This window comes from Drosophila gunungcola, assembly GCF_025200985.1.
Source record: "Drosophila gunungcola strain Sukarami chromosome 2R unlocalized genomic scaffold, Dgunungcola_SK_2 000006F, whole genome shotgun sequence".
NCBI lineage: Eukaryota > Metazoa > Arthropoda > Insecta > Diptera > Drosophilidae > Drosophila > Drosophila gunungcola.
In genome coordinates this window covers 904,742-928,764 of record NW_026453168.1, presented here as the reverse complement: position 1 = coordinate 928,764, position 24,023 = coordinate 904,742, and the positions used below count along the sequence as shown (strand labels likewise).

Below are 24,023 nucleotides of genomic sequence, written 5' to 3'. Positions count from 1 at the left end.
TCAACTTGGCCACTATCGATAAATGGGAAGGGACAATCGAAAGTGAGCTCTCGATTGCCATCGATATGCGCAGACCTACTTATCAGTGTTGAGAAGCTCCGTTACTGCTAAATTGTTTATTGCAAAAATTCCGCAAAGGGGAGATTTTGGGAAAATAGCCAGAAGTACAAGTGGGCGAAATGTGTTAGATGTGTAAGGTAAGCCGCCGCGAAAATCGGAGCACCGGGGATTACGGCCGGAATCTCGATATCCGATGGACTAAGCTTTTGGGGCTGCAGCGCTCCGCACTCGTCACGTTTACTCCCCTTTTCTGGTCTTTGTTGGGGCTCCGCTGGCACTTCTGCTGATAAGTGCCTCAGTCGACTCAATTAATCGGTGCCCCGGAGTCGGGGGCAAGTCAATTGGTTATTCGGAACCTATCTGAAGCAGCTGTGTGCCCGAAAGGGCAGTTGTGAAAAGCGGTCGCTCTGGTTCCCGTGCCCATTCCCACACTCTATATCTTGCTCTTACGCTTTCAGTTGCTGACTAATACTGGGTGGAAGGTAATCAGTTGGAAACGCCGCAAGCAACGATGCTGCCGCCGAGGGAAAACGTCGACCTGGAGTGCTTCCTGGTCACCAAGCACTCGTGGAAGGGCAAGTACAAGCGCATCCTATCCATCGGCACGGCCGGCATCTCCACCTACAATCCGGACAGGTACGACCTGACCAACAGATGGTCCTACTCGGACGTCGTGGCAGCAGCACCCTCCAAGACCTCAAATGTACGTATTTAAGATGGCAAGGAGCTCTTGACTAACTTAATTTCCCTTTCAGATTCCCAATGAGTTTGTGCTAACCGTCAAGAAGGATAAGAAACTGGATACAATCAAGTTGTCGTCGGAATACCGCAACGACATACTCAGCTCGATATTGAAATACTACAAGGAGTTTGCTGACAAGCCCAAAAATGCTCAGGTTGGCTTATCTGTCTTCTGCCTGTTGTCGCTTTTGTAGATATGGATCGAATCTGATTTGAAATTGGCATGAACATACTTTAAACACATCTTATTACTCAATAGCTGGATTTTTACCAGCTTAAATTAACATTTTTTCTAAATCACATACGATCCAAACTTTGCAGATTGAAAACTTATGACAAAATAATAATATATCTTATTTCATAAATATCTACACCCACAGCGCTTCAGTGCTTACAAGTACCACTGGTCGGGCATCAGCCTGCCCACTGTGCTGGAGGTCACGCCCTGCTCACTGGACCAACTCGATCCAACCACCAACGATGTGCTGGCCAGCTATATGTACAAGGACATCGAGGGAATAATAGGTAGCTATACAGACTCGACTCGCTGCCATCCACTAATGTGTCTTGTTTTGTCGTCATGTGCCACAATATTAATTCACTGTGTACGCTTTGTTCTTTTTTGTTGCTTGCCGCACTCATCTTTCTGGTATTTATTTACGTTTGCGCACGTTTTAAGCAGGCATATCGGATTATGAGGGAGGAATCGTGATGGCCTATGGAGGATTCAGCCGTCTGCATTTGTTTAAGGCTCTAAATCACCACGAAATCGTGCAGAACATAGCGCAGAGATCTGCCCAGTTTCTGGGCATCGAAACCAAAATACTCAAAAGTCAGATCACTCTGGAACAGTTCGAGAGGCAGCGGTTTGGCAAGTTTAGGTGAGCTTATAGGGATGGCTACCCAAATGAAACAGTGGCTTTACAATGATTCTTACATTTCCAGCGGCGACCAGTTTCAAACCTCGTCGACCGAGTTCTCAGTGCATAAGATCACGCCCCGCCATCCGGATCCGGTGAAGCGCATCCTCTGCCTTACGGAGGTGACGCTGCTGGAGCGGGATCCCCAGACCTACAGCGTGTGCACACTGCGTCCACTTACCGATGTGTTCGCCCTGGTTCGCGACAAAGACAATCTGCAGCGCTTCAGCATCGAGTACAAGAACGGAATAGTGCGCAGCTACAGCACCAACGATCGGGACTCGTTGTTGGCCACCGTGCTGGATGCGGTGCGCTCCAGCGGCAATCAGGATGTGCACATCCGCATTGGCAACACGCCGCGTGGGAAACGGTATGTGCCGCTGAGCAGCTCCGTGGACGAGGAGACGGAGGCAAACCTGATGCGCATGGTCATCAACAATTTCCAAAACCCCGCCAAGCGGTATGAGATCCTTGAGCGGTTCAATGCCAACGTGCCGCACAGTGGCCTCAACTACAGTGTAACCCAGGATGTAGGTTTCCTACTAACATATTTGCTGATCATGCTAACCACTGTTCACATTCCAGAGCTTGTTTGCCGAGAACAAAGATAAGCTCATCCTAAGTGCCCTGCAGGCGTTGGCCCAAAAAGAGCTGGACAGTCCTACGGCCCAGCTGAGTAACTTGGAGCTGGAGGCTATATTCCACGCACTCACGCGTCTGCTGGCCAGCAAAGTGGGCTACGCAGCCTTTACCAATCTCACGGGGTAAGAACTCTTGTTTCCCTATCACAGCAAAAGCTTCAATTTCGAATACCTTTCAGCTTTCGTGAGATCATCGGTACCAAGGTGGTGGCCGCTTTAAGGCGCAAGGATCTGGCTGTGACGTACTCTGCCATTGACATGATCAACTCCCTAATGCATTCTGTGAATTCTGACCACGACTTAAAACAGGAGCAGCTGAACAAGTCATCCATTTTATCATCCAAATCGTTTCTTGAAACCCTGCTTAATATGTGGACAACCCATGTGGTAATTGGGAACTTTAATGTTATCAATAGAATTGTTTAGCAACCACTTGCTTTGCTTTTCAGAGCCATGGCAGTGGTGCTCTGGTGCTTTCGGCCATGCTGGACTTCATGACCTTTGCCCTGTGTGTGCCTTACAGCGAGACCACCGACGGCAAACAGTTCGACATTCTGCTGGAGCTGGTCGCGGATCGTGGTCGCTATCTGTACAAACTGTTCCAGCACCCCTCGCTGGCCATCGTGAAGGGAGCTGGGCTGGTGCTGCGGGCCATCATTGAGGAGGGTGAGCTGCAGGTGGCCCAGCAAATGCAGGCCTTGGCTCTGGATGAGGCGGCGCTGTGCCGGCACTTACTGGTGGCCCTGTACACGCCCTCCAACGATCCCACCCAGACCACGCAACGTCAGTTGTCGCGCCATTTGATTGGACTGTGGCTAACGGACAGCGAGGAGGCCATGGAGCTGTTCAAGCGCATCTTTGTGAGTTATTCTCGGTTGTAGTTCTAACCAAATTTTGGAATGCCAAAAAAATCTTTTGCAGCCCGCTGGCCTGCTGACCTTCCTGGAGTCGGAGGATTCCGTTCCAGAGTCGGACATTGAGGAAGACAAATTAAACTTCCGTGACAATCTCAAGTTTGCAATACAACATTCCAACAAAACTCGCAAGAATGTGATAGAAAAGCATTTACAAGGCATTAAGCATTGGGGCATGAACCTCATTGAGAAGCAGGATGGAGCGGCTCAGGCCCTGAAGAATCGTCCAGTGGTGCTACGGAATAGACGACAAAAGAAAAAGACATCCGATGATGTTGTGAATCTGCCTTTCTTCTTCTACAACTTTGCCAAAGATCACAGCCTTCCAAATCTAATATGGAATCACAAGGTATCTGCTGCTAAATTGAATTTATCCAATGAGGGGAAATTCTTATAACTATTTTGCAGACCCGCGAGGAGCTGCGTATGTGCCTGGAGAACGAACTGCGGCAGTTCCTCAACGATCGTGACTTGGCCGGCCAGATGATTGTGGCCTGGAACTATCAGGAATTCGAGGTGGGCTACCAATGTCTGGCTGATGAGATCAAAATCGGTGACTACTACATTCGTTTAATACTGGAGAAGGACGACTGGCCGCAGAATCTAGTAAAGGATCCGTGAGTTTACTCTTCAGTTTGACCTATTACGGTTCTCAAATCAATTATCATTTTAGGATTGAACTGTTTAATGCCTTGTATCGACGAGTTTTGTGTAGGCAGCGCGTCAATGATGATCAGATGACGGTGTTTTCACTGCAGGCTTTGGCCAAAGTGTACCGTCGTTACCACGCGGAGATTGGCAAGTTCAACGACATGTCGTACATCCTGCAGCTCAGTGATAGGGTTAGTTTTAGGAAAAGTAATTTGAAAGTTACTCAATTACATTAGTTTAATCTTTTATAGTGTCTTTCCCCATCCATGCGCGATGCACTGATTAACCTCATTTCTTGCCTGGTGCTAGAGAAATCCAACAGTCGAGCGCTCATCGATCATGTGCAGTGCCTGGTGGATCTCATCACTCTGGCCCATCTGCACAAGGGACGGGCTCAGCTCAATACCAAAACGAATGTGATTGAAGCTGGTCCGAATATGGCTGCCTATGAGGAAAAGGATTGGTATTACAACATCGAGAAGGATGGCCAAAAGCCAGAGCGTCAGGGGCCCATCACTTACTCCGAGCTCAAGGAACTCTGGCAGAAGGGACTGATCACGCCAAAGACCCGCTGCTGGGCCATCGGAATGGATGGCTGGCGATCGCTGCAGCAGATCCCGCAGCTGAAGTGGTGCCTCATTGCCAAGGGCACGCCGCTGTACGACGAGACTGAGCTTTCCTCCAAGATCCTCGACATACTGATCAAGTGCACCAGCTTCTTTCCGAGTCGCACCCAGAATGGAGTGGCAGTGCTGATCCCGGGTCCGAAGTTGTCACGCAAGCTTTCGGAATTCATTTGCCTGCCGCATGTGGTACAAGTTTGCCTCACCCACGATCCCGGATTGCTGGAGCGCGTGGCCACGCTGCTCTACCAGATTATGGAGGACAATCCGGAGATGCCCAAGGTCTACCTCACGGGCGTCTTCTACTTCATGCTCATGTACACCGGTAGCAACATTCTGCCTATAACCAGGTTCCTCAAGATGACGCATATGAAGCAAGGATTCCGCAGCGAGGAGGTTAGTTTTAAAATTTTTGGTGTCTTCTGTGTATTCAATCTTAGTTTACTTTTGCTTGACAGACCTCTCAATCTGGCATCATGCACCGCAGCATCCTGGGACAGCTGCTACCCGAGGCTATGGTCTGTTTCCTGGAGAACTACAGCGCAGAGAAGTTTGCGGAGATCTTTCTCGGCGAGTTCGACACGCCCGAGGTTATTTGGAGCTCGGAGATGCGACGTTTGCTAATCGAAAAGATAGCCGCACACATAGCTGACTTTACGCCACGACTCCGGGGCCATACAATGGCCAGGTATCCGTACTTGGCCATTCCAGTGATCAGCTATCCGCAGCTGGAGAACGAGCTCTTCTGCCACATTTACTATCTGCGCCACCTGTGCGACACCCAGAAGTTTCCCAACTGGCCCATCTCGGACCCGGTGCAGCTCCTGAAGCACACACTCGACGCCTGGCGCAAGGAGGTGGAGAAGAAACCCCCACAGATGACAATCCAGCAGGCCTACCAGGATCTAGGCATCGACCTCACCAAGACTCCTAAGCCGGACGAGTCCATGATACGCAAGAGCTACTACAAGCTGGCCCAAATGTATCACCCCGACAAGAATCCCAATGGGCGGGAAATATTCGAGAAAGTGAACCAGGCCTACGAGTTCCTTTGTTCGCGAAATGTGTGGAGCTCGGGAGGACCAGATCCCAATAACATTGTGCTGATACTTCGCACACAGAGTATACTCTTCGAGCGCTATCCGGACGGTAAGTCCTTCGAAAAATTAAAATTTTTAAATGGTAAATTTTTCTAACCCTCACTACTTTCATTACAGTTTTGCGGCGGTACAAGTATGCGGGGTACCCCCAGCTCATAAAGACCATTCGCTTGGAGACCCGGGATGATGAGCTCTTCTCCAAGGAGGCCCAACTGCTGACAGCTGCCTCTGAGCTGTGCTACCACACGGTGCACTGCTCCGCCTTAAATGCCGAGGAACTGCGTCGGGAGGAGGGTATAGAGGCGCTGCTGGAGGCCTACACCCGCTGCGTGTCCATTCTGGGCGTGGACTCCAAGCCGGAGTCGCTGCACTACCAGGTCATTTCGAACGTGACCCGCTGCTTCGAGGTGGCCTGCAACTTCGAGAAGTGCAAGCAGAAGATCATCCAGCTGCCGCAACTGCTGTCGGACGTATGCCGCGTTGTCTATTTCAAGCACACGCTCTCGGTGAGCCTGGTGACCAGTCTGGCGGCCAACAACTACGACCTGCAATGCCAGCTGTCGCGTAACGGAGTGCTCTGGTCCCTGCTGCTGTTCATCTTCGAGTACGACTACACGCTGGACGAGAGCGGGGTGGAGGTAAGCGACAAGTCCAACCACCAGCAGCTGGCCAACAACCTGGCGAAGATGGCCGTCCTCGGGTGCATCTCCCTGGCGGGTTACAGCATGGAGCTTCGTCAGAAGCCGGTGACGGGAAGCGAGGCGAACTCGCCAGCGGCCAAGCCGCCACCAGCCATCAAGCCGAAACCATCGGTGAGCACTCCCTCGAGTTCCACCTACACCCAGAACGCCCACAATCCGCTGCAAAGCAAACAGTTGGCCATCACCAGCGGCAAGGAGAAGGAGCCGGACACTTCCTCCGGCAGCAGCGACACCTCCAGCTCCACGCCCACCGACAGCGAGCAGCAGCAACAGCCGACGAGGAGCACGCCCAGCGCCATCCAGCAGAAGTACATTGTGACGGGGGAGGCGAAGAACTCGCTGATCAAGCAGGTACTCGATCGCCTGCTCACCCGCTACATTGCCAACCAGTTGGCCACGGCTCGCGACAGCGACGTGCTCAAGTTGCTCACGGCGAACACGCGCAATCCCTACCTCATCTGGGACAATGGCACCCGCGCTCAGCTCAAGGACTTCCTCGAACAGCAGCGCACGGCCTCGGCCAAGGAGACGCACGAGGACATCGCCCAGCTTTCCGAGCTGGTCTCCAGCTTCGAGTTCGATGCACATAAGTAAGTGATTATGCAGCTGCTTTGGAGAATTGCTTTTAAATCTTGTATATTTTTCTCCAGAGACGAGCTGCAGATTGGCGGTATATTCATACGCATCTACAACGACATGCCCACCCATCCCATTGCTCAGCCCAAGCTCTTCATCATGGATCTGCTGGAGTATCTAAAACACGCCTATCAGTTTCTGCAGTACAAGAAGAATCCGGCTCCAGCTGGGGCAGCTGCTACTGGCGGTGCTCCCAAAATGGGCAGAGATGGCATCCTGACGCCCACTCTGGCACCCAATCATCCCCAGCTGCAGCAGGCGGCTACGGGCAAGGCGGGCAGCACCTTCGACGAGGTGCTCAGTGCGTACAACCGATCCAAGAGCCGGAAGAAGCTGGAGACCGACGCCCAGACGGAGCAGCAGTTGGCCCTGCAGCAGTGCAAATACGACTTCGGCAGCGACGGAAAGCTCGAGCTGCACATCACCATGGTGCTCAAAGCATTGATTTCGGTGATCAAGTCGAACGCCGAGGTGGAAATCCAGTGCATCGGCAACTTTGACATGATCTTTGGCTTTCTGGCCAACAATATATTCTCCGATGTAAGTTTTTTTTATTTATTATTTCCCAGAGCACTGAACTATCCTCCGCTTTTGCAGAACTCCACTGTTAAGACCGTGGCCCTGGAGGTGGTCTCGCTGGTTTCGCGCAACAAAGAGTGCGTCTCAGAGGTGGCAGCCTGCGAGATCCTGGGCAACTATCTGGTGGCTCTCAAGGACCCAGAGCTGCGTGCCAGCCAGGTGAAAGTGCTGGAGACTCTCTCCGGCCTGATGAACGTGCAGGAGATGATTAAGGAGGCCCAGGCCAAGGGTGCCACCATCTACCTCCTGGATATGTTCTGCAACTCGCGCAATCCCCAGATCCGCGAGATGTGCGCCGGCATTCTGGCCAAGATGACGGCGGACCGACTGAGCGGTCCCAAGGTGCGGATCACTGTATCGAAATTCCTGCCAGCTTTGTTCATCGACGCCATGGTGGAGTCGCCGCCCACATCCGTGCAGCTCTTCGAGTCCATCCACGAGCATCCGGAGTTGATTTGGAACGACAGCACGCGATCGAATGTATGCGACGCTGTGGCCGAGACGTGCGAAAGGTAATCAGCGGAGCGTTCAAGCTTGTTTGTTTATCCGCTCACATTTCCTGCTCTTTCCACAGATTCTATAAGCTGCAGAAGGCGAATCCGCGCCATGTGTGGAAGGATCCGGAAATACTTAAGGACATCGTATCAAACGAAATCGTTGTGGCCGGCGTCTACCTCCGACTGTTTGTCAGCAATCCCGCGTGGACGCTGCGCAAGCCCAAGCAATTCCTCTCCGACCTCCTGGACTTTGTCGTCGAGCAGATCGGCAAGAGCTCGGCCGAGCAGGATGTTCTGGACCTGTCCACCACGGCACTGGTGGAGCTCCTGCGCTCGCAGCCCAACCTGGCGGACGACATCCCAGTGCTGGGGCACATACCGAAACTGTTCAACCTGCTGTCGGTGCAGCCAAAGAACACGCTATCAGTATTACATCAGCTATCGCTATCTGAGGTTGGCTACTATTAACTATTTGTTTATAAAGTATTATATTTATAAATTGTTTTAGTTTTGCGTAAGTGCCATCTCGCAGACAGAGTGTGTGGCTCCGCTGAAGAAGTGCATGGAGCACAATAGGGACTGCATTGAGAAGGCCTGCGAGGCGCTGAGCCGGCTTTTCAAGCACCAGCATGTAAGATTATTGCAGTACCTAAGCAAAACTCTTCCTATTATAAAACCACGTTCCTTTGACTGCTTTTTATAGGACTCACTGATCAGCCAATCACTGGAGGTCGGACTTATACCATTTTTGCTGGGACTGCTGGACAGCCGATTGGAGTTCGTGGACAATGCTTCGGCGGTCAAGGCGCAAATTGTGGCGGCACTCAAAGGCATGACGCACAATCTCAACTACGGCGACCGGGTCACGCAAATCCTGCTCAAGCATCCCGTGTGGGCCGAGTTCAAGGATCAGCGCCACGATCTGTTCATCGCCGACACCACCATACGGGGCTATCTGACGGGTAGGTGGAGAATTCGTAATTGACATGGCAGTTTCCTTAATTGTTCTCCTTTTAAGGCGTCAATCCCACGGCTGGCTACCTGACGGCGGGTCCTGCGCAAAGCGTGGAAGTGCTCACCTCACCGCCGCCCATCGATCGCGACGATCCTTCGGCCCGTCCACCCATCGATTAGCGACTTATTATCCGCCGGACCAAGGCCCAAGCCTAGGCTGGCACCTGAGTTCATTGCACGCTATCACGGAGCCTTCGATTGCCACGGAATCAGACATATGGAAACAGACACGGACACGGACTTGCACGGGTTTCCCCCCAATTATTGTATTAAACTTTTGCATATTTTTTACACTCGCAGCCAATTGTACGTAGCGTGGAAAGGGCAGGCGCGGCTGCTGTCGTCAGCCAGCATATTATTAAATTGTAACAAAGTTTCATTTTTTATATTTATAAAAGAAAACTGTATAAATAATTAGCTATTAGTTTATACACCGAGCATAAACAACCTAACTAGAGCATGCATAAAGTGATTATACATATTATGGAATAAAGCCGATTCATTACAAATGAAGAAAATGTGTTTTAGTTCAAGGTTCATTCTTAACAATGAAGTCTCTGGAAATTGTTATGAAATGTAATTTTTTTAATTAGAATTGTTTCACAGTATTGAAAGAAAATTATGAAATAAATTGATGTGTAATTAGTTTCCAAAACAAATTATATAGGCCAAAGATTTTAGTTTTGCAAAGTGCGAATATTCTTTGATTGAGGTATTGTAGGGTATGAATATTGTATATTTTTGGTATTTTTTTTTGTGCTGCAAGAAAACGCGTTAGTTGATTTACATACTTGTTCATACTGTTCATTCCAGCTGTGAAATCAAAATAAAAACAATGTCGCTGGTGGCTGATTACAGCGATTCCTCCGAATCCGATGCCGACGAAGAGGGCAGCAGCCAATCCTCGGATGGCGAGCAGACCAATACGTGAGATTCCTTCCAGCACTCAGTTTGTCCGCGCATAAAAAACCTTTTGTTATTCTCAGTGCCCCGGCAGTGGAGGAGAAGCCTCCTCCCAAGTTGCCCAGTGCTAGCCAAGCGCTTGCCCAAGGAGCCGTCAAGGGCGATGTGTTCAGCAATCCCTTCTTACAGGCAGAGCTGCACAAAACCGCCTCCCTGGAGCGGCACGTGAAGATGGTGGACAACGATGCCCATTTGCAGTTGAAGAATGGGCGCAAGATTTGCTGGAACTTTAGGAGGGGACGCTGCCGCTTTGGCACCAGCTGCCAGTATGCCCACGATTCCGACCTTTCTGTGGATGAGGCGGCGGAGAAGAGTGCTTTGCCAGATCAACCAGTGCCCGTTGTGAAGGAGGCCACAGCGGGACATTCCAACAAACGCAAGCGACCCGGACTGGGTGATGCCCTGGAGCCGGGCAAGCGGGTTATGAACTCCTACAAGCAGCACAACCCGCAGAATCCGTTTGCCCGGCGCTAGACCACTCCGGCCTGTGTAATGCGCACCAGACAGTGGCCACCCGCGGGGCCATAGGTGTTCGAAAGGACGTGCACCAGGCGCAGGCCGTCGACCTGCCCGGGAGAGTCATCATCATCCATTGGCAGTTCCAGCGACAGCCTCAGCGTGCACACCGAGCTCCAGTAGGCACCCAGCATGGGCTCCAACTGCTGTCGCGTCGCCCTCTCCTCATTGTTGCCATCGCCCTCATCATTACAATTATCTGTTAAGAGAATGTAGTAAATAGTTTAAATCGTATGATATAAAGTGTAAACAGTACCTGCATCTCTTTCGAAGAAGGACAAATTTCCGATTATGAAGGCCACGCCCTGTACAGCCAGCTTCCGGACTTTGCAAGCAAGCTCCACAAGAAGAGATTTCCTGAGCATCTGCATCCTCTTGCCGCGATAGTGGACAAAACAAGCTGCCAGGGAATCAATAACCACCAATTTAGTTTGCAAGGCAGCCTGGACCTTCGAGGTCAGTTGCTGATCGAAGGCCTTCAAAATGTCGATTAGATCGGGAGCTGTAGAAGCCTCCACCACCTGAATGGATTTCATGGCTCTCTCGCAGGTGTCCTTGTCCAAGTGCCGCGCCCGGAGCATGTGCTGCATTCGTTGGCAGGAGAAGTCCCTCTTGGTGTCGACGAATAGAACTTTCAGGGTGTGCTTCCACACGAAATTCAGGGCCAAGGTGTGCATCAGTTGGGTCTTGCCCACACCCGTCTGGCCACTGAGTTCCCAGACCCTGCCCTGCTTGAAGGGCTGTTCCACGGAGTCCAGCAGTTTGTCCAACCTGGTTTGGGTTAAAAAAATGTAGCTCATAATCTTGTGGCTGTTTGGCAATTACTTACTCTTCCATGCCCGTGCCGTATTCCAAATCCGGAGCGCCATCCTCACCAGAGTCTTTTGGTAGCTGGGACAATTCCTTCTTCAGATCCCGCACAGATTCCACACTTATGTCCAGCATCTGGTGGAGTTTCTTCTCATCTGCCTCGTGGAACTCGAGCACGGAATTTATGTTGTTTTTGCTGAGCAAATTTAGCTGGTACTCTGAAAGCAGTTTTCCCGAAGGAGTTCGCAAAATCTTGAGCTGCAGTTGCATTTCGCGCGTTATTTATTTATTGTTTATATGAAATATCGAAATCGATGTTTCCATGTCGATTGCTTGAACTTTGATTTTTTTTCGATAAAAGCGCGCATAAATTTGAATTTTATCAATCATTGAAGAAAAAACAATTAAAATGTATAAATCAATTTTTAATAAAAACATTGTTATATTTTTACCATTAAATAATAAGAAATGATTGGTAATCAGAAAGCTGTTATTTGATTCATTGTACTTTTAATTGAGGAATCAATCTTTAGTTAACTAGCTCGATTCACAGCATGCATATTAATGAGTGTTTATCTTATTTTTTCCGATAAGACACGTCATGTCAATAAAAAAAGTCCCTAAGAGAAACTGCTAAGTTCAAAACTGACTCACGTTTGGGCATCACAATAAAGTTACAGTGCCCGCCCGATATCGGCAAACTAAAGTGATCAATTACCATCATCAACATTTGCATTATTCATTTAAAGGCGACTTTAAGAAAGGAAATGGTGAGATTGCTTAAATAAAATGCGAATTGTTTAGTGATTTGTTGGGCTTTTGTGATAAGAAGAGTCCACAGAAGGAGCGTATACTTTATGTACATGATTGCCGGGTGGAAATCCCAGAAAAGAGAGCAGTTTCGTCTCTTTATCTGAATTCGTGCCCAATTTCGTCAAAGGCAGTGAATCAATTTTAAGACTCAGTTGGATTTCAGAGATGGACGAGGAACCTCACGCCCACGAAAATCTGGTGGCCAAAGCCCAGAGATCCGGAGAAAAGGATCCTGAAACTGACAGCACCAGTAGTGAGGAGAGTGTTTCCGGAAACAGTAGTCCCGAAGTGCCATCCGTTACAACGGGAACCGAACTTCCGGGAGATCCGCCGACTTCAAACCACCAATCACTGGGAATATATCTGCTCGAGCCCTTTATTCTCATCCTGCTCTTCGCCTACAATTTCTCGTGTAAGTCCAGTGGGATGATCTTAAATGGGCCTTGTCGTTAACTAAAAGGTACTTCCCCGGATTTCAGCAACCGTTTTGAAGAATGAAGTCATCTACCAGAGCTGCACAGCGGCTTTTGGTTATCCGGATAGCATTTGCCGGCTGCTGGGAACCAAAAATGCCACAAATGAGACAAAGGTACTATAATTTATATAATAATTAACCTTTTTTAAAGCATGTTTCAAAAACCGTTTTATAGGTATCCGATTTTTAAAAAAAAAAGAAGCTACATTTTAAATGGTAATAAAAAATAAGATTTATTCCATACATTAATAAAATTTGATTAAAATTTTTAAACTTTAGTCCTTTTGGTTTGCTTTCTGTAAGGATGTGATCGCAATTTGAATTATTTCACGAATTAAAAAATATATATACTAAAAATGACTTAATCTTTATGTTTTGAGTAATTGAGTGATATAACAAATAAAACAACATATATACTATAATGTATAAGCAAACATAGCAATCTCTTCCAAAAATGCATTTATCTTTATGTTTTGGGTTTTTTAATATTCGTTAAAGAGAAATCGTTAAAATGTGATTATTTGTTTAAACAAATTAATGATTATTTGTTAATTTAATCTTACATTTTTCAGAGAATTGAGGAACAGGTGCAACCATATGCTGCCAATGTCACTCTGGCCATGAGGATAGTGGAGTGCTTCATTCCGGCTTTCTGTGGACTCTTCGCCGGAGCCTGGGCAGATCGCTACGGGCGCAAGCCCCTGCTCATGTGCTCCTTTCTGGGTGGGTGTATGCCATTGTTTTGTCACCCTTATCATGAATTAAGCCAATGCTCGTTGCTCAGGCTACGGTATGCAGTATCTAATCTCAGCCGCGATCGCCTATTTTGCCATGCTGAACCACGGCCTGGTCAGTCCCTGGTGGTATGTGCTCTCCATCGTACCGCTCTCCTGCCTGGGAAGCAGTGTCACCTATTCCGTGGCCGCCGTTTGCTTCATTGGCGATGTCTCCGTGGGCAGAATTCGATCATACAGGTGCTAAGCCTAACAAACAACAAAAAAAAACAAACTCTGGCAAGCCGAAGTTTATCTACTCTTGCAGCTATTGCAAACATTAGGTATTCTATAAACCGACTTTAGCTATGTTGATTTTTCAATAACATTGGTATGATAAAGTTTTCAGATTTTTTATAAAATTATATCTCGAAGTATATTGTATTTTTAAATTTATTTTTTCCGATTGTTTCTATATGCTATATGATATAGTCTTTTTTTTTTGGAAATTTTCATTCAGATAGCTTTAAAAATGAGACTAGTTTGGACAAACGGGTCGGAAATAATACGCTCTGCAAGGGTATAAAAAACGTCGGATGAAATCAGAATAAGAACTAATAATTTGCATTCCTTAGGATGATTGCCTATGAGCTGGCCATTTATGTGGGCCTGCTCCTTGGCAGTTTTGGATCTGGTTACGCCTACGAGGCCACCGATTCCTATGTCGTGCTCAGCATCTCTGCAGTTTCCATTTTCACGGCCCTTTTTCTAATGATACTCCTTCTTCCGGAGAGTTTGCCCATCAGGAATCGGACTGTGTCAACTTCATCGGCGGACACAAGTGTCGTCGCTCTGCTAAAGAAATTGTGGAGCACCTGCACAAAGCCCCGCGAGCACCGAAATCGCTTTATTTTGCTTACCATTATGGTGGTGCTATTCCTAACCGCTTTTGTCTCAGGTAAGTCCCAAAAAATATGAACTTAAAATTCAAGCATCGTTCAAAAAATATAAACAAATAGGATTATGTAAAGGTCATTGCGATACCTTGCGATTTGACACTAAGAGCCCTGAAACCGGTTATTAAACCACAAATTTAATTTAAAAACTTTATAAGTAAATCAATAATTTTAAAATTTTTACCAACAAGTAAAGGCTTAGATTATACAATAGAAAATGTTGTGTATGGTTTTTTAAGACCCCCATTTACGGTAAATCCCCTATCTCCAGATGGTAGCAATTCTGTGTTTTACAAGTTTATGAGGATTAAGTTCCATTGGACCGTGAAGCAGTTCACCGAGTACGAATCGGTCAGCATTCTGGTTCCCGCAGTGGCAGGCTCCGGTGGAGTACTCTTTCTGTGGTCCCTGAGAAAGGTGAGTTCTTAATTGGATCATAACTAACTTTACTCAACTCTGTGATCAATAGTGCACCAATTCAGCGGTCCTTTGGCTGGCCTTGGCATCCCTCCTGAGTCACTTTTCCAGCAGCTTGATGAAGGGTTTCGCCCTGGTTAGCTGGCAGATCTATGTGGCCATTGGACTAGGCGTGTTCAAGTCCCTGGTGAATCCCATGTGCCGCACCATGATCACCAATCTCCTGCCCGCTGATGAGAGGGGTAAGTACATTTTAAGTACCTTATTTTTCTGTTCTTTACCCTTATCTGTGGTTTCCACTTCCAGGTAAGATCTTCGCACTACTTGGTGTGTTGCAATCCCTCTCCCCGCTTGTATCATCCACGCTATATGTTGCGATCTATACCCGGACACTGGACAGCGAGCCGGGGATTTTCAATGTGTTTAGCGCCTTTCTATATGGCATAGGTATTATTCTGCTGTGGTAAGTTGACGTGACCCATATACGATTGCTTTTTGAGTCAATAGCCAATATTTCAGCATTGTTTGGCTGAAGAAGACGAGAAATCAGGTGTACTATGAGCCGGTTTTTAAGTGATTCTTCGCCCGAAGAAAGTGCCAGTCACGCCAAAGTTTGGCATATCAGTTACACAGATGTATTGTTGAACTATCGAGCCGGGAACTTCCCCCGATTACCACTTAATTTATTTGCCTACTACTACTACTATTTTCGCGCACACCCTCTGTTCTGCTAATCTCTCGCTATCGATCTCACTTTCCCTTCCCTTGGGAAAAATGGTTTTATTACAGAATTCGAAATATTTTCTCATTAACAAAAAAATATGGGTTATATTATTGCTGGCAGCGAAATGGCGTGTGCGCAGTCACTTGACAGCTCTTACCGAATATCTATAAAAATATTGAGAATATGCATACGTTTGTGGGTCCAATGATTGGTGTTGACTCCAGATTTGAGCAAATGCTAATTCCACTTGCTAATTTTGAATTAGTCGCCAGGTTTTTACACCCTTGATCGAGATTGATCGTATATCTTTTAGGCGTTGTAAGCAAAAAAAAACCGAATGAAACTCAATTTACGCACAAATTTACAGCCGCAACAGAGCGTAACGAAATCCTTGAAATTGTACATGAATTCTATCAGACCATGTCACCTGGCCAATTAAAACTAATATAAAATAATTATTGAAAGTAAATGAAACAACAAATATGGCGATTTTGTGAGTTAACTGGCTTTGCATTTAATTTGCATTATATAATGCTTGATATTAAAATTCGTGATTTGAATTAAATTCTTGATAGGAATCTGTAAAATAAAAGAAAAACGTATATAATATAATATATTGCAGTTTTACCATCTAGAAAATTGTGCTAATGTTTTTAGTTCATGCGGAATTTTCCAGTTTCGAACTGTAGTATTACTAAAAACTTTTTACTCTCCAACATCCATGGGTTTGGCTCGTGCTACTCATTTGCACAATTCAAAAATACGCAAATTACCATAAATTGGCAGCGAAATGAAAACAAATGAAAAGATTAAGACTTCGGACTGTGTTTGTCACGTTTCTCTGATGAATAGTGTTTGAGTTTGAGTTGGTAGTAAGGCTGAAATCTAAGTGAAATGGAATTTAGCCGAAATCCAATTGAACGAATCTGGTTGGCCGCACCAGCAACACATTTGCCAATGGGGAACGGGAATGGGGAATGGGAAATGTAATTTCAAGTCAATCTAGCGAAGCTATCCGCTGGAATGGATGCGGCCCTAGATGAACAACTGTTCACCTGTGCGATTGTACATATATATACCTGTGTATAACTGTTGCCGATTCTGCCACCGCCGAGAGCTCCACTATATAAACCCATGGATTTCGCGGTAGCCGCTCATTTTGAGAACGAAACTCTAATTGCGAACCGTGTGTCGTCGTCGCCGGATTGGATGTTGATGTTGATTTTGGTTTCGTGTTTCGTGATTCGTATTTCCCGGCTTTCGCGGCAATCAAGCGCTTGGATAATAATCGTATTATAAGTGAGCATTAGTAAGCCATAAATCTGATTGAAAGTGCCGGGCGCCAGGGGTTTTTCTTCCCCATTGTGTTACGTGACAGGTGTTGCAATGTTCCACTGAGCGACTGCCAAGAGCGCGAGACATTGAATCGGGTTCAAGAATTTGGCCATAACCGAAAAACGTCATGGTTGAGAAGGCCTCGAATGCGTTTACGCTGGAAAAGCTACGCAATCTGCAATGGCAAAAGGTGTTTCATATGTTCTACATTGAACCGGTTGTCTTCATGCTGCTGTTCTCGCACACGCTGTCGGGTGAGTGACTAGCCACTAACTGGCCACCAACTAGCCTCTATCCTCTATTGACCATACCACATCCAGGCACCATCCAGCGCAACCAGGTCATCTATCAGACGTGCACGGTCATCTTCCACTACAATGAGTCCGACTGCAAGCAGCTGGATGTGAAGAACGCCAGTGCCGAGATAAATGTGGGTTCTCCTCTGTAGTTCGAGGTAATCAATGACTTGACCACCATCCGCTTTGCAGGCCATTGAGACGGAGCTGCAGCCGTATGTGGCCAATCTGTTCCTCACCCGCACCCTCCTGGAGAGCATCGTTCCGGCCTTCTGCGGCCTATTCATTGGTTCCTGGTCGGATCACTACGGACGCAAGCCCCTGCTCATTGTTTCCATGATTGGTGAGGCATCGCTCGTTTATCAAAGCTTATGAATTTATCACAATCGAGTACTTAAAGCTGAAATGTAAATACAATTCAGCTTTCCCAGCTCAACACTGCGTAACTTTGGATTGTTGTGATTGCAATCAGTTCTATAACTTAATATTCTCTACAATTACAACTTCTGACCCCTAAGTTTAGTTAGAGATTTATACTCAATACTTTATATTAATGTTCTTCATAATTAATACTTCTGTTAGTAGTGTTTTGAGCTAGTTTTGATTTAGAACTTTGACCCCTAAGATAAGGTATGAAAAAAAAGGTTTAAGTAGATTAAAACAAACAATAGTTTGTTAATTGCTTGGTCTAATATTAATGATACTTAACATTACCCAACAAATTAATAAAAGCTTGCAAAGCATAAAAACAAATATGGTAGACAGGAACTTCTAATTAGAACTCGAATGATTTTAACACTTTGTTTTAACCCTAAGGATTTTGTTTTTCAACTCACCTCCTTCTTCTGCAGGATTCTCCGCCTCCTTCCTGATGATGGCCGCCATTTGCGAGCTGTCCAGCTATTACGTGGTGAATCCCTGGTGGTACATCATGGCGGCGGTGCCCCACTCCCTGCTCGGCGGGAATTGCGTCTTCTCGGTGGCCGCCTTCTGCTTCATCTCGGACATCACGGATTGCAAGTCGCGACCTTACCGCATGATCTTCATGGAGTCGCTCTTCTTTATCGGCCTGACCAGTGGATCCCTTCTGTCCAGCTTTGTGTACGCAGCAGTGGGTGCGGCGGCCACCATCGGACTTTCCGGCTGCATCGTGACCTTCGCCACTTTCTTCATCATTTTCTTTGTGCCCGAGAGTCTGCACTATCGTCAAGCGCAAGACACCACGAGCGCGATCGCCGCGAACGGGGAGAAGGATTGCAAGGAGAAGGATGTGCCGATCACCGCCTGTGACCTGCAATTGGACCGCGTGGCCATCGACTGTCCGCCCAACTTCATGGCCGATGAGGAGCTGGAGAAGAAAAAGGCGAATGAAAAGGATAAGCGGATGGAGCTGCCCACACCAGCGACTCCTGCGATGAGCTTCGACGAGGACCTGCTGGCCAAGTACGTGGAGCGGCTGCCCCAAAAGGCGGAGGAGCGCAAGCGCAAGGAGGAGGAGGAGCGAGTCAAGAAGGCGGGTCTGTTCAGTATGGTCCACATCAAAGACATGCTTAGCACCTGCTTCAAGCGACGCGATCATCACGCACGCGCCATCATCTGGCTTGTCACATTTGCCATGTTCCTGTCCATCTTCGTTTTTGGTGAGTTTCGGCACGATCTTCCCATTAGTTACAAAACTTATGTAATTGATCGATCTCAGATGGCGTGATGACTGTGATGTACCTGTTTGTGCGCGAGAAGTTCCACTGGACGGTGAGGGATTACACATTCTTCGAGACGGTTAGCCACCTGGTTCCCATGATTGGCGCACTCATAGGATTTTTGATCCTGCGAAAGGTGAGCTCAATACTTGGCGCCCAACGTGAGGCCACGACAGATACTCATGCAATCCTTACATTTAGGTCTTTCGCCTGTCCGTTGTGACCTTAGCCCTGCTCGCCTTCTTTTCGGAGATTCTGAACAATCTGGCCAAGGGCTTTGCCACGATGCCATGGCACATGTACCTCTCCGTGACTCTGGGCGTCTTCCGCTCCATCTCAGGACCCATGTGCCGCACTATAGTTTCGAATATAGTACCTCCCTCGGATCTGGGTGAGTTTCCTAGCTTCTTGGTGTAGTTTCTGTATACCTGTACCAGCAACGCAGCTGTTTTCTGAAACAGTACTAATTTAAGTTTTCCTCTCCCCTTCCGCAGGCAAGATTTTCTCCATCAAGAATGTGCTGCAGTCGTTCGCACCGTTCGGTAAGCGGAGCCTAGTGGCGTTTGAGTGTTTATCCATATATTGACTCTTTTACTGCTAATTGAAGTGGCGGCCCCCCTGTACACCCTCATCTATAAGCGGTCGCTCACCACGTACCCGGGTCTGTTCAACTTCGTCAGTTCGTTCCTGTACCTGCTCTCGTTCGTGTTCATCGGGTGAGCTAACTCGCAATGGGATTGGGATTGGGATTGAGACGAGGAAAGCCCCTCTCCAAACACGCTAATTGACCACACGTATTTTCCCCTGCAGATACGTCTTGCGGATCAAGTACCGGCACAAGCAGCACTACGCCAAGGTTTTGAAGTGAGGCGGCGACAGCGGAGATGTGCCCAAATTAACATGTGATCACCCCAACCAAGCAATAAACATTTACAAGTGGAGCGAATTTAAAGATGCAAATCCGGAAAATAAGCGTTTAACTGTGAGGGACTAGCACCGGTCATCGGTTGAACAAATTGATCTTCTTTTACTTGTTTATTTATTTAAATATGTTTTAGTATTTGTAGTGTGTGTTAAGTTATCATTAAGAGTCCCGTCCTATACAATTAAATTGTTATGATTCACAAAACTCGATACACTAAATGTCTTTTATTTTCAATGAACAGATTGCCCAGTTTAATGTTGTTTTATTAAACTGGGTACCTTTCAAAAATAAACTTTAAAATTTAATTATTTTTCTTCGAGAGTGTAGGTCCAAAATTTCAAATCGAATTTCTAATTACTGTCATTGCACTACGGATATGTTTTTGCATTGTCACAATGATATAATAAAAATTATAGTCACATATTATTAATCGGAAGTAAAGGTAACGATGCCAATCTGGTACGTGACAATTGTTGCAATAGGCCAATGAGGGCACTGAACCAGTCTCATACACAACCGGATAGACATTACCTTGTGTTTATAACTTACCAATTATGCCAGAGAAGAAAATAACTTCTCGGGGCTTAGCATTCCAAGTCGACCTAATAATTTATGCTCTCAATAATGCTGGTATGCAAGTAAAGCAGCTCGTATAATTCTACATTAAAACATTTATCTTTTTCAGCTTAAAAACGTGGCCATTAAAGATCCCAACGAGAATGGAAGTGGGCCAAATCATCTACCTTTGATTTTTAGGTCTTTATACCGGCTCTTAATCCATACTCATCTTAAATGTGTATCACTCATAAAATTAGCAAACAAAAATAAAAGCACAAAAACAATTATATTAAGGCTACAATCATCGAAACTTTACTTTTAATTTGCCTATCTTCTTGCAGATTAGATCGAGCCATTTGTAAAGTAAAGCCAACAAAGTTTAATTCGATGGACTTTTAAGTGGTTCTTTATGGTGGCAGTAAAGCCTCCATTTACACCTTCATATATATATAAACATATTGATAATAATAAGCTCACTTCATTGAAATAAACTAGTGCTAATTGAAAGTTGTCTGCAAATAAATCCAGATAGTCAGTTCAATTCTTTAGATACCGGCACAATGCAATCACTTTGAAGAGTTAGAAATACAACGAATTTAATAGCGCAAATTCCAAATATAAAACGAACAATTTATACTACACATATATTATCACTTAGTCGTTGGTGAATTTGGTATGGTAATATTGAGAAGTCCCTAGTGAATGCTATTTACATTTGGCTAAGCTAAGCCTAGTTGGGATTGCAAATACTTATGATAATACTTAAAAACTTCTTAAAACACTGGCTTATGAATGGTTGTGATTCACTATTTGTCTAGGTTGCTTTCCACTTAGTTCTAGAACTGGTATGTGATCAACTTCCAATGGCCTGGTAAACACTGTTGCTGCCCATCGATTTTTGAATGCCAAAGACCGTGCTGCAATGGGATTTGTATTAAATTAAACGTTATTAATCTTAGAAATTATCATTTAGTACTCACGCCGACATGCAGTAGCAAAGGGAGTAGAGTCCCACACTGATGAAGTTGAAGATGCCCGGATAAAAGTTCACTGTGGCCTGGTACACGGCCGTGTAGAGTGGTGCAGCTCCAAGGGGAGAAATGGACTGCAGTGAAGTGGTCAGCGAGAAGATTTTACCTGTGAAGGGATTACAGGGATTAGTCTATATTAGGTCCTAGTCCTAGGCATCTGCCTAACTCACCCAATTCCGAGCTGGGAGTCACGTGCGACAGGATGGCCTTGCACATGGGCGACATAACACCCCGCATCATGCCCACAATCAGGGCCAGGTACATCTCGCTTCGGTAGACGGCCGTGGCCCTAACCGTGCTCTCCAGAACACAGCAGGCAAAGGCCAGGAGTGTCATCATGATGGTGGACAGCCCGAGGAGACGACGCAGCAGGATCATGGCTATGGTACTGCCCACCACTTGGATGACGAACCGCGCCGCATTGAACACACTGTAATCCTGGACCGTGTAGTCAAACTGCTTCCGCATGAACATGTAGTTTACGGTGTTCTCGCCCTCTGAAAAGTCAAACGAACAATCAGTTTCTGAACTGAATCCAGTCAGTATCAGCAATAATCACCCATGGCAAAAACGCACAAGGTCAGCGACATCATCACGAACCAGATGATAGCACGATCGTAATTCTCCCGCTTCCTAATGCACGTCTTCACGAGGACCTTCACCAAATCCAAGCGGAAGAACTCGCGAATGCGTGACTAACGAGGAAAATTCCATAGTTAAGCCAGAGTCAAGTGATATTCGTACATCATATACTCACCCCAGTTTGCAAATCTTCCGACTTGAGACTCTCCGGCACAAAGAAGTAGACGTAGATTAGCGCTATGGAGATGATGGAGCCCACCAAGATGAATAGGGTTGAAGCACCAACGGCGGCATAGAGGTAACCACTAGCCACTCCGCCGGCCATCATTCCCAGACCTAAGGCTGCCTCCATGGTCACCATTCTAATTAAAAGTGCTGTCATTAGTGAGTGGGGTACACATATTAAACTATCAAAAGTTTTTAGATTGAAACATTTTAATAAGTAAAACGCTTGATGCTAAGTTTGTGTTACTAATTGTAACTAAAAAGTTTATTTTACTTATCAAAATGTAATACCCTCTTAGAGCTCTGTTTTCTATGTGTAAGGTTTAAAAACAAGCTTCATATCGTTAGCATACAATGGCGAATCTAAAAAACAATGTCTTAAATGCATTATGATCTCATTTTGTTATTACATTTAGGTAAAACAAATCATTGATAATGACAAGGTTTTCCATACCATGGTTATGCTTCAGATTACTTGCAAATATCATTAATGAAACGGGTTATCTTTTCACTCACCTCATGGCTCGCTTCTCCTCGGTGGCCACATCGGATACATGGCAATAGAGGATGGTGATGAGGGCGCAAGTGCCTCCACTGAACACCGAGGGCACAGTGGACAGCAGGAACCACCAGGGACTAATATTGGTGGCCGTTGTTATTTGCGTAAAAACTACCAGAATAATGGCACTCACAAAGAAGCCTTTAAGATAATACATTCATCAGATATGTCATACGAATTAGGGGCATTTTCTCTCACCTGAAAATGTGGACAGCAGGATGGGTCGTCGGCCGAACTTATCCGACCAGGGTCCCAGAAAGAGGCTTACTATGGCGGGTACGGTGCTCTCCAGCATTGAGCTTATCATTGTGATGGTGGAGGCATACTCCTGAACTTGCCCCTCGATCCTCTGCAATGGGGGAAATCTGTTTGTCAGAGGATTTAATAATGCTGATAGCCCCCACTTTTGTCGTCACGTTTTCATGACTCACTTTGTGGATGGGGGTATTTGGCGCGGCTTAACTATCTGCACACATGTATTTCAAAATATCTATGTACATATGCCCGATTTGTGTACCACGGTCGATAGCATTTGGTGATACGACGAACCCATTAGTCATTAACAATTCGGGGTTTCTTTTGTTTTGGTCAACTGATAAGGAGAAACAGGTGGGACACACAGTATGCATATTGAAACCACCCGTTACAAAAAGCTATACAAATTAAGCTTTAAACCTTTACCTAATTATATAGACAAAGTCGCAATACAACTTTGTAGGTAATGTAATTGCTAGCTAGCTGTGTTCGTCTTAAACGCTGACATCTCATGCATTAATGCATATTACGTATACGCCCAGCTGGCCAACATACCTTTACTTCATCGGAGGCACGATTCGTACCGAGAAATGGCTCGCATTCGGTGGCATTATATTTCAAGACCGTGACGCAGGTTTGATAGAGTATCTGGTTCTGATAGACCGCATCTGGTGGAATGGCACAAACTGATTTATAGACGCCCACAGCAAATGCTCGGAGATTCATACACACCTGTTAGGAATCTGCCGAAGAAAACCAGAAATACGGCGGGCTCTAGAATCAGCGAACGGGGTCGTTTTAGCCAGCCACTAAGTGTTCTGTTCGAGGGTGGGGCAACCACTTCGGTGTCCAGCGTCTCTTCATCACTGCCAATGATGGGATCCTCATCACTCCGCGGCATTCTGGTTCAGGGAAGGTTACGGCTCTATCGCACACCTTTTCTAACAAACTGATCGAAGCAATTAGCGTGTAGACAAAGGAATTAGCTATTCATTCAGGCAAGAAATATAATATATCGGAGCGGGAACTGTAGGAAACCTCCGCGCGCACCGAACTCAAGTGCTACACTAAGTGCTGGGAGCAGCTGAAATTG

The 24,023-nt window shown here is 46.4% G+C and overlaps 6 protein-coding genes across 8 annotated transcripts; 4 read left to right on the top strand and 2 right to left on the bottom strand.

Moving 5' to 3' along the window:
• The first annotated feature begins 59 nt into the window (after window positions 1-59).
• Window positions 60-9,595, top strand: LOC128254623 (dnaJ homolog subfamily C member 13). 3 transcript variants are annotated; one of them, XM_052983800.1, is made up of 21 exons: window positions 60-197; window positions 519-763; window positions 816-956; window positions 1,182-1,326; window positions 1,484-1,682; window positions 1,747-2,251; window positions 2,307-2,485; window positions 2,542-2,749; window positions 2,812-3,222; window positions 3,284-3,625; window positions 3,685-3,893; window positions 3,950-4,118; window positions 4,179-4,946; window positions 5,009-5,699; window positions 5,768-6,941; window positions 7,002-7,527; window positions 7,585-8,078; window positions 8,141-8,516; window positions 8,572-8,694; window positions 8,767-9,025; window positions 9,082-9,595. In XM_052983800.1, the coding sequence occupies exons 2-21, from the start codon at window positions 572-574 to the stop codon at window positions 9,195-9,197; spliced, it is 7,227 nt and encodes a 2,408-aa protein (XP_052839760.1). In that variant the 5' UTR covers window positions 60-197; window positions 519-571; the 3' UTR covers window positions 9,198-9,595. The 3 variants fall into 3 exon arrangements, with proteins under 3 accessions (XP_052839760.1, XP_052839759.1, XP_052839761.1); XM_052983799.1 differs by having other exon boundaries at window positions 1,481-1,682; XM_052983801.1 differs by lacking the exons at window positions 60-197; window positions 519-763; window positions 816-956; window positions 1,182-1,326 and adding an exon at window positions 1,367-1,406.
• Window positions 9,596-9,845: 250 nt separating this feature from the next.
• On the top strand, window positions 9,846-10,831 carry LOC128255044 (uncharacterized). Its single transcript, XM_052984481.1, has 2 exons — window positions 9,846-10,004; window positions 10,064-10,831. The coding sequence occupies exons 1-2, from the start codon at window positions 9,913-9,915 to the stop codon at window positions 10,512-10,514; spliced, it is 543 nt and encodes a 180-aa protein (XP_052840441.1). The 5' UTR covers window positions 9,846-9,912; the 3' UTR covers window positions 10,515-10,831.
• Window positions 10,511-11,725, bottom strand: LOC128255042 (DNA repair protein RAD51 homolog 4). Its single transcript, XM_052984480.1, has 3 exons — window positions 11,386-11,725; window positions 10,813-11,327; window positions 10,511-10,755 (listed from the first exon to the last, which is right to left on the bottom strand). The coding sequence occupies exons 1-3, from the start codon at window positions 11,634-11,636 to the stop codon at window positions 10,511-10,513; spliced, it is 1,011 nt and encodes a 336-aa protein (XP_052840440.1). The 5' UTR covers window positions 11,637-11,725.
• A 619-nt stretch (window positions 11,726-12,344) lies between these two features.
• On the top strand, window positions 12,345-15,899 carry LOC128255009 (proton-coupled folate transporter). The gene is made up of 9 exons (XM_052984433.1): window positions 12,345-12,591; window positions 12,659-12,768; window positions 13,227-13,377; window positions 13,439-13,628; window positions 14,003-14,325; window positions 14,595-14,740; window positions 14,793-14,982; window positions 15,047-15,203; window positions 15,260-15,899. The coding sequence occupies exons 1-9, from the start codon at window positions 12,345-12,347 to the stop codon at window positions 15,315-15,317; spliced, it is 1,572 nt and encodes a 523-aa protein (XP_052840393.1). The 3' UTR covers window positions 15,318-15,899.
• A 722-nt stretch (window positions 15,900-16,621) lies between these two features.
• LOC128255006 (uncharacterized) lies at window positions 16,622-19,929 on the top strand. Its single transcript, XM_052984417.1, has 9 exons — window positions 16,622-17,053; window positions 17,120-17,229; window positions 17,288-17,438; window positions 17,947-18,735; window positions 18,795-18,931; window positions 18,997-19,186; window positions 19,290-19,337; window positions 19,403-19,511; window positions 19,606-19,929. Exons 1-9 carry the CDS (start codon window positions 16,927-16,929, stop codon window positions 19,661-19,663), a joined length of 1,719 nt encoding a protein of 572 aa, XP_052840377.1. The 5' UTR covers window positions 16,622-16,926; the 3' UTR covers window positions 19,664-19,929.
• A 696-nt stretch (window positions 19,930-20,625) lies between these two features.
• On the bottom strand, window positions 20,626-24,021 carry LOC128255013 (proton-coupled folate transporter). The gene is made up of 9 exons (XM_052984442.1): window positions 23,663-24,021; window positions 23,486-23,598; window positions 22,874-23,024; window positions 22,633-22,816; window positions 22,067-22,253; window positions 21,869-22,004; window positions 21,480-21,806; window positions 21,259-21,415; window positions 20,626-21,195 (listed from the first exon to the last, which is right to left on the bottom strand). The coding sequence occupies exons 1-9, from the start codon at window positions 23,829-23,831 to the stop codon at window positions 21,132-21,134; spliced, it is 1,488 nt and encodes a 495-aa protein (XP_052840402.1). The 5' UTR covers window positions 23,832-24,021; the 3' UTR covers window positions 20,626-21,131.
• Window positions 24,022-24,023: the final 2 nt, after the last annotated feature.